The sequence below is a fragment of the Aythya marila genome (genome assembly GCF_965140915.1).
Source record: "Aythya marila genome assembly, chromosome: 8".
Taxonomy (NCBI): domain Eukaryota; kingdom Metazoa; phylum Chordata; class Aves; order Anseriformes; family Anatidae; genus Aythya; species Aythya marila.
In genome coordinates this window covers 32,136,541-32,156,420 of record NC_139049.1, presented here as the reverse complement: position 1 = coordinate 32,156,420, position 19,880 = coordinate 32,136,541, and the positions used below count along the sequence as shown (strand labels likewise).

Genomic DNA, 19,880 nt, shown 5'->3' with positions numbered 1-19,880 from the left:
ATTTGGGAAGTGGTGGAAGGGACCATTTTGCAGCAGAGATGAAGGATTGTGCTCGTGTTACACCTGAGAGACACTGAGCATTGGGATGGGAGCCGTGCAGAGGAGATGGCTGCTGGACTGACCGCAGCCGCTGGTGGCAGTGGGGTGGTGACGGTGGTGGCGTGGGCCAGGCCGGTCTGTGTCAAACGGCCCCTGGTCAGTGAGGGAAATGGAAATGTGTGGTTAGAGGCTGTCCTGCTGGGAGGTGGGTGTCTGAATGCACGGTGCTGTGTCGGAAATTCTCCTGGCAGTGTTTCTGATGCCCAACCTTCAACTTGTGCGTGCAGGAGGTTCCCAGGGCTGTGCAGGGCTGGCTGAGGAGCCCTGCATGGGGCAGCAGCAGCAGCGCAGGGAGCTGTTGGAGCTGTCTCCTGGTGGGGCTGCGTTGTGGTGAGGGCGAGTCCTCCACATCAAGCATTGCGAGCCGGCCTCTCCCCCTCTTCGTTTACCGAGGGAAGGGGCAGGCCCCCTGCAGTGGGGCGCAGCGAGCAAGGGCAAAGCGCCCAGGGGAAGGAGCGTGTCCCCCTAAAGCTGAGCTTAGAGGCACGGGTTAGCGGAGGGCTGGTCAGTGCCAGCTCAGAGCCGGGACCCGGTGATCTCGAGGTCCCTGCCCACCCGGCAGTAATTCTGCGGCTCTGTGGCAGAGCCCTGGCGGGGTGCTGGCTGCTGGAGACGCTCACCGGGCGCTCCCTGCCCTCACACGCTGCCGCTGCGCACCGGGAGCGGGGGGGGAGCCGCGGGACCCCAGGCCGTGCCCCGGGGGCTGTGCGGGGGGCGTGCGGGCGGCTCGGGGCCGAGCGGGGCCGCTGCGGGCGCCTCCCGCGGTCCCCGTCGCGGCCGCCGCGCGCCCCCGCTCCGCCCGCCCGCGCGCGCGCGGCCCCGCTCGTCCCTTGCGCGCGCCCGCGCGCCGCCAGGCCGGTTGCCGGGGCAACGGCTGCATGGCAACGCGCCGGCAGCCCGGGGGCCGCCCGCCGCCGCCGCCGCCGCCGCGGCGCGCAGAGCGCAGAGCGCAGAGCGGGCTGGCTGCCCTCCTCCCGCGCAATAGATGCTGCGGCGGCCGCCCGGGAGCAGCCACGCGCCGCGCTCGGGCGCCGACCGCGGGCAGCACCAAGGGGCCGGGGCCGCCGCCGCCGCCGCCGCCGGGGGCCGCGCTCGGGCGCCGCCGGGCCCAGGGGCAGCAGCGCGGAGCGGCGCGGGGATGGCGCGGCCGGTGCGGGGCGCAGGGGGCTCCCAGCAGTGGCTGGCGGCCGTGCTGCTCGGCCTCTGCTGCCTCCTGCCCCCCGGCCGCATCGCCGCGCCGGGCGGCGACTTCCCCGGGGCGGCCGCGGACAGCCTGGTGGTGCGGAAGGGGGACACGGCCGTGCTGAGGTACGGGGCGGCGGCGGGGGACGGGGGGGAACCGGGGAGAACGGGGGGTCCCGGCGGGGGGCAGCGGGCGGGGGGCGCTCGGCACGGCTCGGGAGGGGAGGGGAGGGGAGGGGGCTGCAGCCCCGGGCCCGTCCCGGTGGCTCGGCGGGGCAGGGCGGCACGGCACGGGACGGGACGGGACGGGACGGGTCCCTCGCCCCCCGGTGCCCCCCGGTGCCCCCGGTGCCGTGTCCCGGCGAGGAGCGCATCGAGCCCCGCGGCAGCGCAGTGTCCCCGGTCCTAACTTTTACCCGTACTTTGGTGCCGCGTTGCCGTGGTTACGGGCACCGCAGCTCCCCCGGTGCGGAGCTGGTGCCGGTGGGGCTGTGCCGGGTCCCTCCCGGCCCGTCCCGTGCCCGGTGCCCGTCCCGGCTGCGCCCGAGCCCGGCGCGGTGCCAGCGGCTGGGACGCGCCGTGAGCGGCTCGGGAGGTGCCGCCGGCAGGAGCTGGGGGCCGGGAGCCGCCGCGCAGCCCGCCCGGCCCTGCTGCAGGAGCTGCTGGAGGTACAGCAGGGGTCTGTGTCGGGCTGTGTGTGTGCGCCTCGGCTCGGCGCTGTGTTTGGAGGCGTCCTGAAGTCCTCGTGCGTTCTGCCTGCGGAATCGGGGAGCGAAGGAAGCACAGCAATACGCCTGCCTTCCTCGTGCCGCTCCGGATCTAAAGGTTGCACAGAAGGGAGCTCGGTGAGCTGGCAGGCACGCAGGTGCTCAGCCGGTACCGAGCGTTTTCAGGATGTAAACGAACGTATGTTTAGAGCCACCTCATTCAGACGTCGTACAGGTGCTCTAAAGGTTTCCTCTGGGCGGCTTTCCGCCAGAATACGTGCTGTTTCCTAGGCCTGGGGTTGTGTCTGAAACTCAGCGTCTGTGCCGCTGGATAGGTTACATAAATGAAATCAGGGCTTTAAGATTAAAGCGTTGCTGTTGTCTCACAAGCGAGGGAGAATTTCTGTTTTGTGAAGAGCTGGTGTGAAAGGGAGCATGAACATCGCTGCTTAACTCCGGAACAAAGCAATTAGGTGGTGAAATAACATGGGGTTGTAGCTGGGTGGTGTTTTTTCATTCTCTTGCTCTGTGATTAATTTCTTTCATTTCTTACGCCTTTCGTAGGCTTTCCTTCAAATAGCAGCTTGTTTTGTTTTCAGCTGGGAATGCAACTTGAAGGGGGAGTGCAGGAAGCCTACAGGAAGGCACCTTCCAAACAGAGCACGGGAGACGGGCAGAGCTGCTCGGTGTGTATCTCACTGTGTATCTCATCGGCGCTGCTCCTCCTGAGTTCTTCCTCACCAGATCTCTGTAACTTAACGTGTTTAAATACACAGGAGAAGAAATGCTATTAGTGCCCTCGTTATTGGAAGCTGGCCGTTTATTTAGATGCAGATCCTGGTGAGCTGGATGAAGCACTTTAGGGGTTAAAGAGGAGTGTTTTCTTCCAGCTCTGTAGCCCTCTGGATTTAGCTCCTCTCGGTTTCTGTAGGCTGCAGCATCCCAAGTTGGCTGCGTGCAGTAGGTCCCTGCCTCCTACTGCAAGATGGCCATCGGTGCCTTCCTGCTGCCATGTGTTGATTCACCCCTCAGCTCCTCGCTGCTCTCCGGCAATGAGGGCTCAGAAAGTTACCTCCTTACCCATTACAGATCGCACAGCACTCCGCTTAAAGCGTCTGGCGTTCTTGCTTCAATAATTAATGCTAGGAAAGGGGAGCGATTCACGTGGCTTTGAGTCAGCGTTTTGCTGGCCGAAAGAAGATCGCGGTGATTTACGAGACGCACGTTTGCGTTTCCACGCACCCCCTGGCAGGGCGCATCCCACGCGGTGCCCTCGGCTGTGTGCCAACCCGTGCGGGGGGCTCTGCGCCCCCCGGGGACATGGCCAGCCGCCTGTGTTAGGCCTCTGCCCGTGCGCCTTGCTCCTACCCAAAATGTGAGGGCAGGGGGCTCGTGGCACCTCCCAGTGAGCACCACGGGGGCTGGACGCGCCGCAGCCCAGCCTCAGTCCTCGCGATCGCTTTCCATCATCGTCACTACAAATGAGGGCTGACGCCTCCTGTACGGGTTTCCAGGTAAAGCTTCCACGTGCTAACACACAGCACATAAACCCCGCATGCCCCTTGCCTTGCAGCAGTTAGCTCCCGCCTGTCGAGCCCACGCAGCACCAGCATCGCCCCGCGTGCTCGTGGCACCGCCGCGCACAGCGGCAGCAGCCGTGAGAGCGTGCCCAGCTCCCTCGGAGGGCTGGGGTGGGGTGTGCCAGGGAAAGCCTCTCGTGAATGACTCTAAGGAAAACCCGTCCTTCTGCAAGGTGTTCTTTCTGGTGATGAGCTCTTTCTGTAGCCTGAACAATTAAAAGCTGGGTCTTGTTTGTTTTCAGTCCGTGTTTGGTCCATGCTGCCCCAACGCTGTTTGTTTTACCAGTTATTGAAATCTGAAGGAATTCTGTCTGACAGGCAGTTGTTTTGTATGACAAAGTAATTTGAGGAAATGCTTGTTTTCAAAGTATAAATTCTGTCCTGCACCTGCTCTGTATGCTTCCCAGGTACTTGCCTAGGATTTAACGAGAAGTCCTGAGGAAGGAGAGAGAAAGTTGTAAAAATGTTTTTATGGAAGCAACGGATTGCTACGTGGTGAATCGCTAGGAGTGCAGCCGGCAGTCTGCCTTTGCAGAACCGGGTTGCTCTGCTGACCCTTCCAAAGCCCTCCCGTGAGACAGGGATCGCCCTCGGCTGTCTCTGGAGCCCCGACACGCCGGCAGCACTGGGGAAGGCGGCGGTGCAAGGGAGGTGCCAACTGCGGCGCAGCGGGCTGGGAGCAGCCGGGGGGACGGCTCCGCTCCTGCGGGGCTGTGGCTGAGGCCTCGCTGCTCGGGGGGCTGAGGCTGCCTCTGCTCGCCCTGGGGAGGCAGTGAGGGCCCCGGGGCTGAGGGCACAGTGGTCCCCAGGCTGGTGTTTCCTGGGCTGTGGCCATGCTGCCCTCGTGGCTTCACAGACCCGAGAGAATGGTGTTTGGTTACTAACAGCTCCTATTTACCTGTCTGTGATGTGTAAACAGATCCCGCTTAGAATCCCTAAAGGTACAAATCTGAGGATGATCAAAATGGTTTCTGGAACAAGCAGCCTCTTTTCCTGCATTTTGTGTTTCTATAGCTCATGGCTGATAAAAGCTAGCGTACCTGGTAGTTCTTTTGTGTTGTGCAGTCACAGGAAATTAGGGGTTAAACCTGGCACATTTCTAAAACAACAGACTTCTCTCTGCTGTGCGGGTATGGAGTAATTTATTAAATGTATGCTGTGGAATACATTAAATGGGGGGTCTTTAAAAGACATCTAGATGTGGAGCTCAGTGATATGGGTTAGTGGAGGACTGGGTAGTGCTTGGTCAGAGGTTGGACTTGGTGATCTTGGAGGTCTCTGCCAACCTAGACAATTCTGTGATTCTGTGTGGATGAATCACTGCAAAGGCTGAAGCCTCCAGCAGCTGGGTCAAGGCTCCCAAAGATGTGTGAAGATGTGTGACATCCTCCTGGTCTGGGAGATGGGGCTGTGACCGCAGGGCTGCTGGTGGCACCATGCAGGAGCCGTGCCTGCCAGGCCAGGGGCTGTGCAGCCGCCCCGAGGGACCTCACAGGCTGGGCTGGTCGGAGCCTCCCAGCTCCACACGGGGAGGTGAGGAGCTGTTCTGCACGTGGAGGGGTCACCAGAAGGAGGTGTCGTGAACATTTGGCATGACCAAATATTTGGAGTGGCTCTTGTTTTCTCACATAAGGCTCAGGTCCTAGATTCATTTTTGGTTTTCTTTTTTTGTTGTTGCTGCGTTCTTGGACGCACGGTGCCTTTACTGAGAAGTGAGTTCCTGCGTGCTGGCTGCTCTCTGATAAATAAATGAGAAATTATACACTAGGCAGGGTGTGAAGCTGCGTATGAAGAAGTCATCACAGAAAATGAAATAAATTCTAGCAAAGAAAATGAGAGGTGTTTATGGTAAATGCACTCAAGTCCCTCCCAGGCTGGTGTCCGGAGGTGAGGTGTCACAGCGCTGCAGCACAGGCTTTATGGAGCGAGGGGTTGCAGCTTTCTGTCTTGTAAACACGCTTTGAGGCGTGTTAATCGCTGTCAAGCTCGCTGATTTCTTTATCACCGTTTGACTGGCCCAGGTGCTTGCTGTGTTTTCTGTTTGCTGCCCTCTTGCTTTCCCTCTGGATGCGGTAACGGCCGTGTTTGAGCCACTTTGGAATCGGCCTGGTACGGGGACGGATTCTGTTTTGGCACCAGCAGGTTGGCAGCAGCAGCAGCATCCTAGCCCACGCCTCCAGCATCTCTGGCTCTGCAAACATCCTGGTTTCCAGACCGGGCTTCCCTTTGCAGGGGGTACAGCAGTGTCTGACCGCAGGCGCAGGGGAGCCCTGGCCAAACGAAACCTTCCTGGGACCACTTCCAGTTCCCGACTCTGCTTCCCCTGGCTGCGGGCAGTCAGGAGTGCAACTGGAGGTTTGTGGTCGTCGGCAGGGATTCTCGTGGGGGCTCCGTGCCAGTACGCCCGGAGCTGCGAGTCCCACAGAATCACACTTCAGTGGTCCCGAGGAGCAGCCCCCGGCCTCGGCCAGCTCAGAGAAGGTGCCTGTGGGGGTCAGGCAGGGGGTCAGGCAGGGGGTCAGGCAGGCTCTCACCCCGAAGCTGTTGGGGTCTTCAGGGGAGGGCTGTGGGTGCCTAACTCGTGTCTAAGTGGGGGGTGCTGACTGTTGGGCTTGGGAGTTCAGTGTCGCTTTTGCCTTCCCTTCCAGCAAGAGCTGTCCTTCAGCATCAAGTGGTCTTTGCCAAGGGAGCTGCAGTGGTCACGGAAAGCTGGTGACACGTCCACAAAACATTCTCCATCCGCTGTTATTTGCATTACTGGGGAGTGGCATTTGGAATGAGAGTTTTGTAGTTTGACTAAGGGAAGCCTATCAAGAGTGTATGGCATATTTAAATATTAAGAGACTGTGCATATTCTGACATTACAGTCCCTCTGATGCGCGTCCGTACGCCAGTGTTGGATGCAGTTGTGTGCAAGCATGTACAAATGCAGGTTTGTCTTTGGGGACAGGTGGTGTAATAAATATAAAAAGAAATCCTCTTTCCTTTATGATTTCAGCAGGTACATTTCTTGACTTCCGTACTCTTTTGGTATTCCTGTGCAGTTCAGGATCATAAATTATTTGGCTGTGTGAAGCTTTGTTCCTGTTTCTCTGAAATATAGCAGTGTTACGTGTAGACTGAGGTGCACACACACCCCTGTAAAATCAGGCTGGTGTTTGGGTAACAATTGCACGTTCCAAATCTCTACCAATTTTTAAATAAGCGTATTATGGCACTTGCCTCTCATCCATGCGGTTGAAACACATAAATTCATAGAAAATGAAGATAATTTATCTTTTTAAACCACTGCGAGTGTTTCAGGTGTTACACAGAGGAAACAATAAAACAAGGAATCAGGAGTGAAAAAAAGAGTTTGGTCCAAAGGGCTGTTTGATGGAGGAAGAAACAGACCTGATTTCCCTTCTTGTCATCCCACACAAGAGGTGGCCGCAGCCCCTGGCCCAGGGCAGCCGCCGGGCCCCCAGCCCAGCAGCAGCAGGGGGCATTGGCTCCGTGCTGCTGGCAGGAGCCTGACCCAGGGCAGTGCCTGGAGGCCCAGAGCTGTGCTGCAGCGGGATCGGGGACCGCTCTGGAGACATCTCAGCGCTTGAGAGACGTGTGTGGGTGGGTGGTGCGGAGGGGCTTGCACTCCAGGTGTGAACGCAGGTGCACTCCTGATGCCGGCTCTGGTGCCGTGGCTCTGCGGCTCCTGAGCACTGCCATGGGTGAGTTCTCCCTGGCCGTGGTGTGCTGTGGTGCCCTGCAGTACTGGAAGCGCACTGAACTGCTTTAACACGGCAGGCCGGGCTTTCAGAGGCATTCTGGCCCTCTCTTGGACCCCTCTGCATGCGGTAACAGAACCAGCAGGGAGAAGGTGGCGATGCCGGCACTGCCGCTGCGGCTCTAACCCCCCGTGGCAGGGGTGTGAACCAGACGATCTGTGAGGCCCCTTTGAAGCCAAGCCCCCCTGGGACTCTGTGAAGGCTCCCCCAGCCCCGGCCGGCCGGTGGGAGCCCGTCCCCACCCCTCTCGGCCCCCTCAGCCCCGGGAGGTGCAGGTTTCTCGCCCTGCCGTGGCTCCATCCAAGCTCAGCGAGGTGCCGCGGGTGGCAGTGGCAGTGGCAGGTAGCCCAGGGCTCCGTCTGGGTCGGTGCTGAGGGCTGCCTCACCCTGCTTCAGCTGTGTGTCAATTGTCTGGAAGGGCAAGGAGCAAAGACAAACCTTTGTCTCTCCGTGAGTGCTATTCCCCATGAGGAGCACGGGGAGAATTTTTGGTTAAATAACCCTCTGTTAAGGCTCTGCCTGCTGGCAGAGGTGGGGGTGGTCTTCGGAGTCCTCTTCTGTCTTGGCTCTCTGTCAGCCTTTGAGAAGGGATGATCAGTACGAAATCCACGTCCTTGTGCGAACAGAAATGTCCCGCTTAAAGCAGAGGAAGGAACTCTGCGAATTTGTAGATTTTCCCCAACTCAGCCCAGACTTCGGTTCGAGGTTCGTGCCAGTGCAGCGATGTGCTCCTGTAAGCCGTAGGCAGCCAGGGCAGTTCCTTGTGGTCTGTGGCTGTGTGAGCACCCCGCGGCATGGGTCAGTGTGTGAGGTGGGTGTGCAGGGGCACCCCCAGGGAAAGCCCCGGTGTGCAGCCTGGCAGAGGGGGCTGAGCACAGCCCTCCCCGTGCTGCGGGGCCGCCGTGGCCCCTTGTCCTGCACAGCCCTACCAAACGCCTCGTGCCTTGGTGCTGCCGTACCAGGAGCTACCGGGCTACCCGCTGGTTTTCGGCTCCGCAGAGAAAACAAGCCAGAGACCTGACGGTCAGCATGGCCCGGCACTGGGCTCAGCATGGGGTCTGGCTGCTCTACCTGCTAGTGGTGGTTCTGCAGTTCCTGGGCATCTTCAGGCTTGTATCGTCGCTGTCTGGGGTGGCTGTGGACGTATGCCAGGGTGGAAGGATTATGTCATTGTGCACAGGCAAAGTTTGGGTTTTTATACCTGCAAAGCTCTTTCAAAAACACGAGATGAGCTAGAACATGCTCTGTTTTATAACAGAGAAGCTGTCAATCTATTTTAAAAGATTTTCCCTTGGCAACAGCAGACAATCTGGTGGTCAGACAGCCAAACAGCTATCATTAGTCATGCATAATTAAAACAAAGAGAGTATCCAACTGTTAGCAGTATCAGTTTTGTCTTGGAAAATCTAATTAACATACAATACTTCTTGCAGAAATCTCCTGCAATTTTTCTTATGCAAACGTCAATGTAAATGAAGGAAATTATATATATTTATGTGCAGCAGGCTGCGTTTTTTCTGTGTTTATTTAAATACACAGGAATAAGATATCCGTCCAGTTCAGTACAGCATCTGCGATGCACCCGTTGAATTTACATAACGCGCTTCTGTTGGAAGAGTGCAGGAACCTTACTCCCTGCAAACACAGGCATACACAACACACGGTACAGTTGTACACCTTGGATACTTCACTGGGTTTGTGTTAAAAATGTTTTTGGCTGGGTGTGATCCACCAGCACGGGACTGCCATGGGGAACCAAGGGCTCCCTTCCTGACCACCCGCCCTTGTTGGGCGAGGACATGCCTGCCGGGTTTGTTCTACGTGGGAGAAGGAGATGCAGGTCTTGGGCCCTGGTTTCCTCGGGAGGGACCGAAGGCTTGTTGTGTCTCAGCGCACGGCTCTGAGGCTTGCTCCACGTGCCGTTAGGTGCAGAGGGCATGGGGCTGCCCAGGGCACGGCGCGGGCATCGGTGGTGTGCGGGGCCAAGAGGTGCTGGGGTGCTCCGAGAGGTGGGAAGCTGCACCACGAGTGTTGTAAGTAACCAGCTAAAGAAGAAAGCAAGGCTCCAAACCACGCTTATGCTTCTCACTGAGATGGTGGCTTCTGGTAACCTCGTCCAGAGGCACTGAGGCTGTGCTACCAGCTACAGACTCGGTGTGCTTCATTAGGTGGGAGTGACACTGAAGGCAGTTTTCTCCAAGGAAAATGTGATTGAAGAAGGGAAGGAGACGTTTCAAACAAAGTTCTTGTTGATTTAGCATGATTAAGACATATGTGAGCATCCAGAACAAATGGTGGCACCATCCCGCCTCGCCCCAGCAGCAGATCCTGCAGCTGCCCTGGGAGGCAGGGTTGGTGCCGGCAGGACTCTGCCCCGTGCTGCCGCCGGCCCCTTCCTCCTGCGGCCTGGCAGCCAGCCCCGTGCTGCTGCGTGGCTGTCCCCAGGTGTCACACTGATACCTGCCTGCTGCTTCCTGAGAAGGTGCTTGGCCATCCACCAGGCAGCTGTTCTCTCCCAGGAAAACCCTTCAGTATGATAGTGTGATTTCTGGCTAAGGTGACAGATACGCAGATACATAGGCACACGTAAGGGTTTTTTGTTTGTTTGTTTTTTTATAGACCTAGCGCTGGGTTTTTATATTAAAGCTGTTAATTTGATGTAGAGGCTGATAGTTTCTCTTACCCATGAAATTGGAGCGCATTCCTCACGTCTCCAGCTGTCCTCTAGGGCAAGCTCAGGCAGGAGGGGGCTCCCTGGGCTCCTGTCCTGGCTGCCCCCCGCCTGGGCAAGGATGCTGGGTGCTCGCGGTGCTGCCAGCGTGGGGAGGGAGTGGTGGAGGAGATTGTGCTGCTGGTAAACACAAATGCTGCCGGAGGAAGTGAAGCCGGATTTTGCTAAACCATTTTTTTCCCTTTTTTCCCCTGCTCTTTCTGCTTGTCGATGCTCACTGCCTAGAACTTTCTCTTCCACTTGTCCCCTGACCTGTTGTGGGAAGTGCTGCGTGTGCCAGTCGGCTCTGTAAGTGGCAGGATAAGGTTCCTGGTGCAGCTGAGTGCATTTAAAATCCAAGTGGGTAGTCCAGCATGACCCTTCTGTGAAAACTCTTCAATAATTTTTTTAGCATGTTTTAATAAGCCTGCCGCAGTGCTGAAATATCTATGAAAGCGCTTTTACCTCCATTTCACTGGTTCTGGGTTTTAATAACAGCGGTGAAGGTTTGCAGAGACAACATGTTGGAGCACTTCATTCCCGTGGGAACAGGAGCACAAGACCTTCTCTAGAAGATAAGCAATGTGCGATTGCTCTCTGCAATTTCTGGTTTATTTAATCCAGCCAATTTTACTCTCTTTCGAAATAAGAGACCTGGTAACAGCGAAAGCACTCGGGAGGGCTGTGCCAGCCAGAAGGGTGTTTGCTCCACAGCAGCCTCACCCTGCACAGTGCCAGGGCCGCGGGCGCTCCCGGCTCTGCAGCCAGGCAGCTCCGGCAGGGCAGAGGGGGTGTTCTCGGGTATTTCTTCGTGAGCTCAAGCTAGTCTGGAAAGCTCGTAGTGGTTATTATTATCGGTGGGTGGGCACTGCTCCACCAGAAGGGGAGAACCCGTGCAAATAGCGCAGCGTGGGCCTGGCGCAGCAATCCATCGCCGCCGCAGCCGAGGAGCGGTGCTGCTGCGAGCTGGGCACCAGGACCTGCCTGGGACACGGTGCTCTGGGGAAACAGCTCCTGTGCCTCGGTTCAACCACTGTAATCCCAGTTTGCTGGTTTTTACTTATCTGAAGGAAGTTTAGCGGGGAGGGTAGCTTAGCACACCATGTTTGCCCGTTCTCCGTGACTGTGAGTGCTACTCACTAAAAACATTCAGCTTGACACAGGAGCTCCAGGCATAACCTTAGCGTTTGATAAATTGTGGTGTCACTTAATTTTAAAATAGAGCTGTAAACGTGTGACAGAAAAATGAAAATGTTAAATATTGAAGCCAATATTTTAAGTAAGTGATACATTGCAGTCTGGGGATAAGCGCATTTTTATGCTGTGCGACACACTTCGACATAAAGTGTATATTGCTACTGCTCAGATTTCGTATCGGATCAGCTACTCCGTGCTGTACGGTACAGAGCAGCCTGTCCTGTGCTGGAGGTTGGGAACTCTGTGATGCTGTAGTGTGTGTAGGAACTGGGAGGGCTGCTGGTGCCCTCCAGGTGTGTGCGCAGGGGAACACTGCGCTGTGTTGGTTGTGAAGGGCGCTTGGCACAGCTGGTGCTGGATGTCAGAACCACGGCCCGTGCCTTGTTCCTTCCCAGGGGAGGCTGTAATAGCCAGGGCCTCTGTGGACTTCTGCTTGGGTAGCTTTGGACCCGTGAGCACTGAGATTCCTGCGAGAGAGACCAGTGCCCACAGTGCCTCCCTGGGGGGTTCCTGCCTCAGCATCCTTCACTTGGTGCGGCCTGGCCCCTGAAATGGGCTCACACAGGTAAAGCACGCTGTGAAGCCCAAACGGATGGGCTGTACTGCAGTGAAGACTCAGCAAGATGTAAAACTGTGAATTTTCTCTGAATTGGCTGAATAAAGGTCAAGAGTTCTTCCTGACAGCAGAGGAGGAGAACTTCCTTGCCATCACCCACGAGTGTGAGGGAGAACAGCAGAGGTTTAGGTGCCTCGGGTGGAGAACAAAACTGCTCGTTTTCCACGAAGGCTTTTCTGCCTGTTCAGGACACCCAGCACTGAAGTGCAGAGCAGACAACAGCAGCCAGCAGTCACCCGGAGCTGTGGGCTCCCGACTGCACGGCGATGGTGGCAGTGGCCGGCGCTCCACCACGGCACGGGGAGCAGGAGGCTGCGTCCTCCTGCATCGAGGGGCACGGCCGGGCTCTGCTGCCCTGGTGGTGCCCAGGCACAGCCTGTGCATGGGGACAGGGTGGGTGCTGTGGTGCTGGGAGCGAGGCAGGGGTTAGCCAGGGGCAGACGTGGACGTGGCAGGGCTTGCAGGGAGCCCGTTGGCGGCTTCTTAATTCTCAAAGGTGCGTTGACTTCCCTGAGTGCCCCAAATTGTCCTCATGTAGTGTTTCCTACTGATTGATTGTGGTTTCTTGCTGAAGGAGTAGGAGTTACAAGGCATGCTATACCAGATTTTTAGGTGGATGAGACTCTCCTTTAGCTTAATTGTAGCAGAAATTGGGAAATGGTCCTAGAAGAAATTGAACGGTGTCAGCACACTTTGAGGTGGATTATAGATGAGGTTGCACCAGACCATGAATGCTTACTATCTGCAGGAGACTGACTGATTTGGGGAGTGAAATCCCAAATAATTCAATAATCCTGAACTGTCCTATCAAGAGTTTTTCAAAGGTGGCCAGAGGTACGTATGCCTTGGCAGAAATAAACAGAGAAATACAAGTAGTCTGTGTTTGTCTACTGTGGCACAAAGCCCGAAAGGCTGAGGTCTTTTCTACAACATAAATGAACCCAGCCTTGTTTAAAACACGATTTAAAATCGGAAACTCTATCAGGTCTAAAAGCAATTATTGCAGTTATTCTGTTTCTGACCATCATAATGTAGCAGTTTTTAATAAGGGATTTGAATCAGATGAACTAAATTAGTTAAAAAATGAGCACAGCTGTATATGAAGGTCTCAGAAAGGACTTACGTTATTAAATTGACTTATTTTAGAATCCGTGCTTATGAAGTATTGAGTCATCTGTTACAGTGCGTAACTGAGCTGTGATGAAAGATCTCATACCTAGTGAGAGTCAAAAAGGCAATGTGTTTGCAGGTGTGTGTTGCTTACAGAACCAAATAATGCATACTAATATAATGTTGAAACATGCATGTGTACAGTATTTATTCTTTTTTAATTTGATGGTATATTAAAAAATTATAAGTTAATGCATTAAAAACTACGTATGCACTTGTCTCGATGTGTCATGTCATAATTACCTTGAATATTATGCGTTTACCATAGCAATTAAATCAGTAAACTGACAAAATCGCATACTCCTCAAATTTGTTATATTTACAGAAATGTTGGAGTGTTTCACTGTCTAACTACTCCTGTAGGTCATCTTGGTACAAGTTAAGTTGTATTGCAGCTCTCAAGACACTCCTTGTGATTGGACTCCCCAGGCCGCTTCCTAACTTCTAATCACGCTCCCACTCCAGCAGCGTTATATTGCTAATAACTAACTGGAATGGAAATTAGAAGTAAATCTAAAATGAAATATTTTAAATGTCACTGAAGTGCTACTATAAACAGTCAGAAATAAGTTGATCAGTCTAAGGTGTTTGCTGCACTGAGGCTCTCTCATATGCCAGGATGCCACCCCAATCTTCACAATCATTTCAGTGTGGCTGTAGCAATGCGTTAAAGCTTCCTTGCGTCTCTCTGCAATGGCAATGGTAGTTTCCCTTCCACAAAGAAAATTCTGACCTTTACTGTTGAAGTTACTTTAATCAGGATTTTTTAGTGATGCATTTCAGGGTGTAAATTTACATAATGGTTTGAGAATCGTGGCATGCACCGTCCAAATAATTTAGAAAATCCTTTGGAAGATGTTGGTGTGTTGAATTGCATCATTCCTCATTAAGTCTGGAAATCCTTCAGGGCTGTTTCTGGAGAAAGAGGGGCCACGAAATAAACTGTTGATCAGACATTTCAGCTAGAAATTAAAATATCAGCATCCAGTTCCAACATCTACATGACTATTGCCCTCCAGGAATTTGGAAATCCATGCTTCCAAACCAGGAGATTCATCTACTAGCAAAACGTGCACCTAGCACTTGTCGGGGCTCTCGCGGAGAGGAGCCCTTTCTTCTTCTGTTCGTTCTTCAGCCTCATAGTCCTGCTTTCTAAAACAGCCGTGCCCTTCGGTGCTGCCCGGGGGCTGGCTGACCATCCGAAGGCAGTGCCAGTGCTCCCCGGTGCCTCTCTGCTCCTGGCGGCACGAGCCGTGAGCCCGTGGTGCCCGGGGCTGCTGCGTCCCCTGCCAACAGATCAGCCATGTACCAGACACGGCAAGTGCAGGGAAAAGAGCAAGGCTGCAGTTCTGTGATAGGTCCCAGAAATCGTCAAGGTGTCTTACCATGAAGACCTGCCTGAAAGCTCCTGATGGCGTGGCACAGCTCTGCGGCTGCAGGTCGGGGGTCCCTGGATTTGGGGGCCACGGATGGCGATGCTGTGCTCAGCGGTTACCTGGCCGGCAGGCGGGGCATGGAGGGGTGCTCTGGTGCTAGAGCTGCCAGCCGTGTGTCCTCTGAGGTCACACGTGAGGATCCCATCAATCTTCCAAGGAAAACGTTGCAGTAAGCCCACACAAGTTGTTTGCCCTGTAGGAGTCTCCATGGCAGTACCCGTGCAGTGCACGCCGTGCCGGGCTGTCTGAGGGGGCACCCAGGGCCGTGGCACACAGACGGTCATCTCCGTGTGTCCCCCGGCACTTCCTCAGCTCGGCTTTCGGCCTGGAGCCCTGCACAGGTACGGAGCGAGGCCAGGGGTGGGTGAGAGCGCAGGAGGCTGTGGGGAAATGACTGATGGTCGGGGCGCGGGCACCAACCCGCAGGTGCGGTGCGTGGTCACATTCACAGGAGCCTGGGCGATGAGTAGATACGTTATGAAAGCAGCCTAATTATGATGAGCAATTTTCCCCCTGGCTGGAACAATTGGACTAGAAAATTGTGCTAGGCTTTCCATTCGGAGGCTATTAAATAGCAGAAGAAAAGAGAAGGAAACACAGTTTTTGTCGCGGTTACATTTCCTTTTTTTTTTTTTCAGTGTAGTCTTGCACATGGCCAGGACTTAATTTAGAATTAATTTAATTATCGCATTCAACACGTGACTTTTTTCCTCACCTGCACGTTCAGCTCCTGGCAGAGGTGGGTGCAGGAGCCGGAGGGAGGCTGGGCTCGCTCGGGGCACCCCGAGGCTCGGGCTGGGCGCGGGGCTGGCTCCGCGAGGGCACGGCCGGGGAGCTGGGGCATGGGCACAGAGCCGGGGGCAGGCAGTGCTGCTCGCAGGCCCGACCAGCAGGCAGAGCTCGGAGCCGTCTGTGGTGATCGAGGGGTGAGGGCAGGGGGAAGGTGGCGAGTCCCGAGCACCCCGAGCCCGTCAGTGGGTATCTGTGGGATGCCAGATGCGGCTCGACGTTTCAGATGAGGCTTGGGACGCAGCTGTGGAGTGGAGAAGATCCGGGAGTCATTAGCACAGATACAGCACACTGATTTTCTGTGGTTTTGTGTCCTTCTGCCTGTTCTGCCAGGAGACTGGAGAGCTGCCACCCCCGACAGACCTGGTGCCTGGGTGGGCCCGGCGTGACCGTGCCTTGTGTTTGGATTTCTCCTCTTTGTCTTCGTGTGACGTGTCTAAACGCCCGATCACGAATTTTTGTCTCTGTAGGACACGCTTGTGACTCATTCCTGCTGGTTTTGTCTCTGGGCAATGGGTTCGAGATGAGTCCTGGCTTTGGAGCTGAGCAGAGCGCTCTGTGTGATACTCGTCTCGCCGGGTGCAGTGGTTTTGTTCACATATTTCCAGTTAACGTGTGTTCTTTGACAAATACTGCTACGACTTAAGTGGTAATATAAATAATTAATATCTTCGGATGCCTGGGATTTCTAAATATAGGTGCCTGGCACACCGGAGTAGTTCTACCACCTGGCATGTTATTTCTTTTCTGTACCTGTGGCCTTCTGTCCCCAGCAGTAGTTCACCTTTCTCTCCCCACCATCTATTTTAGCATTAATGTTTGCTGCAATGAAGCTACTCATGCCTGGGGAACGCATTATTCTGTTTATGAAAACAGTAATAACCCTGAGCGCTGCACATAGATCTGGACTTAATTCAAATAACTCTCGAAGCATTGCTCTTCCAATGGATTATGCTGATTCCTGCTTTTTTTTTTATATTAGCTAGGTAAAGTGAACAGTGAAGGAGAAGATTTTATATAGCTAAATTTATTTCTAAATCAAATATAATACTTCTAGAATTACTGTCTTGAAAGGCATACTTTTTAATATTTTAGACACATCTGAATAAATTTTACAAGATTAACCAAGTGAAGGATCACAGGGAATATTGTTGTGAAGCATTCATGGAAGTAATGCTAGTGTGGCAAATGCAATACGAAGCTAAGGATGGCTCAGCGCATTTCTATCTGCGAGCCACAAGTCGTGGCTCAGGGAAGAGCCAAGCCTCGAGCAGCGACCAAGGGAGGAGACACCCAGCCAGTCACTCACAGGGCGTACACGGGGTTTTCGTGTAAAACCTACGGCTAGTTAACCTGCTGATTGCAGCTGCAGCAAATCACAGAGAGGATCCGCTATCTCACTAAGATTACAGTTCATGATAAAACATTTTTGGTTGCAATGCTCAGTGATTGTGAGTACATAAAACAAAAGCAGCCACCAAACAACGCGTAGGCATGAAGCTTCAGATGTTCACTGAGCACGAATGGGTTGGAAATTGCTGTGGTGCCTCACAGGGGAGCGGGGGCTAGATGTGCATTAACATTTTTGGAAAACCTTTTGAATTCTTAGATGGAAGGTAATACATTGTAATAGCAGCAAGTAATATTATTTGGTACAGTAGCAAATGATGTTCAGTATTTACAATTCATCAAAGTTTATGTTACCCGGAATACAATTTCTGTGCAAATGTTTGCTGTCTTTGGAGAGGACTTGACACATTATTCATAAGTTAAATTACAATATCCAAAGCGCATCTGCTAGTAAAATTTCTGACTGGGTGCAGAAGATCAATACAAATCTATTCATAGCAGACTAAAATACTTCTTTTTTCTTGTTTAAGAACATTAGTTTGACTACATGGGTATGCTGATTAATAATGTACACCCGTACCTCTGTGACGGCAGGATCAGGAATGTTCTTACGCTTTATCTGGAGAAGAGTCAGCAACCTTCCCCTGAAACAGCCAGAGACATTCAATGGACTGGTCTTTGAAGGCGTCAACCCCTTTACGAAGTTGCAGTCTTGCACATCAGTTAATCAGTTGATAATAGAGAAACATTCAGGGAATGAGTAAGCGCCGTGGGCAGTGCTCGGCTCTAGTTTTGGCCAATTTTAACAGCGGTGGCTCCGTGGGGCTGGGGTTAGCTGCTCGAGGTGCTGGGTGTTGGAAGGCGCCGTGCCCACGGGTGCGAGGGCGAGCCCCGTGCTGCCAGCGGGATGGAGCAGCTCCCGCACACCTCCTCTGAGAACCACGGCTGCGTCTCCTCCTCTGGTCTCCCTTCTGCCGGCACTGTGCAGTATTGCAGATTGAGTTATTTTTGGAAAACACTTACTGTAGTTAGCCCCCCCCCAGCTCGCTGACGTGGAGTTTCCCTATCCAGCAAAGCTCTGTGATTGCATAATTGCGGCCGTTGTTCTGGGGAGCTGCACTTTTTAGCACGCATTGGGCTTTAACAAAAAGTGGATAGTTCCTGTAATGGCTCCAAAAGCACTTTCACTAGCAAAGGAGTTCTTTAAATAGTACTCGCTGAGCGAACCGCTAATTTGCATGACAGCTTGATTAAACGTAACCTGGTTCCACACGTAATTTATTTTGAAATTGTCGAACATTTCCATTCCATCCCATTTATTTTAAATTAGTAGACTAGTTCAATTAGATTATTTAAGAAAAAAAAGTAATTTTTATTATCTTAATTTGTGTAAACTCAAATTCATACTTTAAAGTGGTTTGAAAGTGGTTATAAATAACAAAGCTGTTTGTGTCAGCATAAAGATCTGTTGTACTTGTTACTGTGATGCATAATGGAATGAAGAATTAGGGCTATTAATGTTCATCTTTAATTTTAGAGGAAGTTCTGTTGCAAATTTTGCTCTGTATTACAACAAATATTCCTGACTATGTAGTTTCTGGGAGAAATGAACCCGAAAAGATAGCATATAAGAATTCATTTTACACAGCTCTTCAGGAGGACACTGTTCTCAACAGAAAGGGATTGCCAGCCTGGGAAGGTTTCGGAGCTGGTTCTTAATTGCGTGTGAGATGGCAAGCAAGAGTTGTTTTGAACAATTAGTGATGCTGAGCTGCTCTTGCATTTTTCTTTTCTGCTTTACTCTTGGTTCAAGTAAATCCTTTTAAAGATTTCAGAAGTCTTAAAATCCAGCCCTGGCTGTGCTGGGTCTGTCTCAGGCAGACCCTAGACAGCAGGGAATGAAGCTATGCCAGGGCTTGTGCTTGTGTTCTGGGTGCTTGGGAGTTCAAAAGATATTTGCAGTTATACAGGTAGAAAAAAATACATCTTCTTTGAAGCTGGGCTAAATGACAATACAGTTTAGGAACTTTTTGTTAAGCTGAAGTTGGAATAATTGCTGGGAATACCCCTTCAGCTCCAGGCGAGATCTTCCCAAATTTATTTCTAGGTTCCTTTCGTTAGCTTCTCCTTCTAGGGGAAGACCTGCACAGCAGTTAGAAGTGAATTTCAGATCCGATATGAGTATGGACCTGTCAGTTTATCTGACCTACCACCTATTCCAAACTGGTGTTCTCTTGGGTATGTCTGCGTACCCACCTAGGTACAGATTATGTTAGACTTCATCAAATGTGTTTTGATCACTTTTCAGAGTGCTGTTGTCATTATTTGTGTCTCATGGCAAGACTTAATAGCAAGTGTTTGTTATAAATTAAATTTTCGCTATTGGAAACAGTAGAGAAGGTTCAGCTTGCATTCTGGCTACGTAATGGATGCTACTTTTGTGGATAGTACTAAGTATTTCTTTTTAATTTCTTTCCTTAGACCCATACTAAAGCTGTTTGGATGATTCATTGACCATGTTAATTAATTTTAAAGGCTTTTTTAAAATCCTCTTTTCATGATATCTTAAAAAAATCTAAGTGACATGGGAGCCTGCAGCTTATTTCCAACATAGTTTTAACAATTAGGAGCCTAAGTGTTTTTGACTTGCTTGTGTCTGAGTTATTTCTGAAACCAGGGGAAGAGGCTTCTGCAAATTGTAACCTGGTTATTGGTCAGGCCCGCTGGGACTGACACCTGCACAAACCCAGCGACCAGCGGTGCCGGCACAGGAGCAAGAAGCTGCTCTCCTTTCTGTCTCCATCCAGCTCATGGCTGGAGCTGTAACAGGTTTAATAGCCGACCTGCGGTGCGTTTTTCCCAAATGTGTTTGTGAACATATCTCTATTTGTTTACTTTTCAAACTTATCCTTGGGATAGTTAGTTACACAAAGCATCTGAAAGGCTTTTTGTGGTTCTGCAAGGCAGCAAGGATTTTTAGATTGGTTAAAGTAACTTGTAAAACATGTCAAGTGCTGATTTCTCTGTGCATAGTAATTTTGTGTCAGGAACAGTAAAAATAACAACAAAACCCAAAGGCCAGGTGTGCTGTGAAATATGATTTATATTCATGCTAATGTAGCATAAGAGATATTTGATCAGGGCGGGTTCATCTTAATTCACTGCTGGAGATTAAGGTTTCTGGATTAGAACCCAAATCTTCTGCTAAAGATAGAAACAAATGCTTTCAGAGGGCAATCTGGACACCCGAAATCTGCGTATGAATGTCTTGGGATGGGTG

At 52.6% G+C, this 19,880-nt stretch overlaps 1 protein-coding gene across 1 annotated transcript in view; it reads left to right on the top strand.

The window, feature by feature from the left end:
- Nucleotides 1-1,125: 1,125 nt before the first annotated feature.
- The window catches only part of NEGR1 (neuronal growth regulator 1), a 241,092-nt gene continuing 222,337 nt past the window's right edge, over nt 1,126-19,880 (top strand). Inside the window, exon 1 of the mRNA XM_082765786.1 lies at nt 1,126-1,407. Within this exon, the coding sequence (XP_082621912.1) occupies nt 1,238-1,407 (170 nt within the window). The 5' untranslated portion in view covers nt 1,126-1,237. The remainder of the gene's footprint in view (nt 1,408-19,880) is intronic.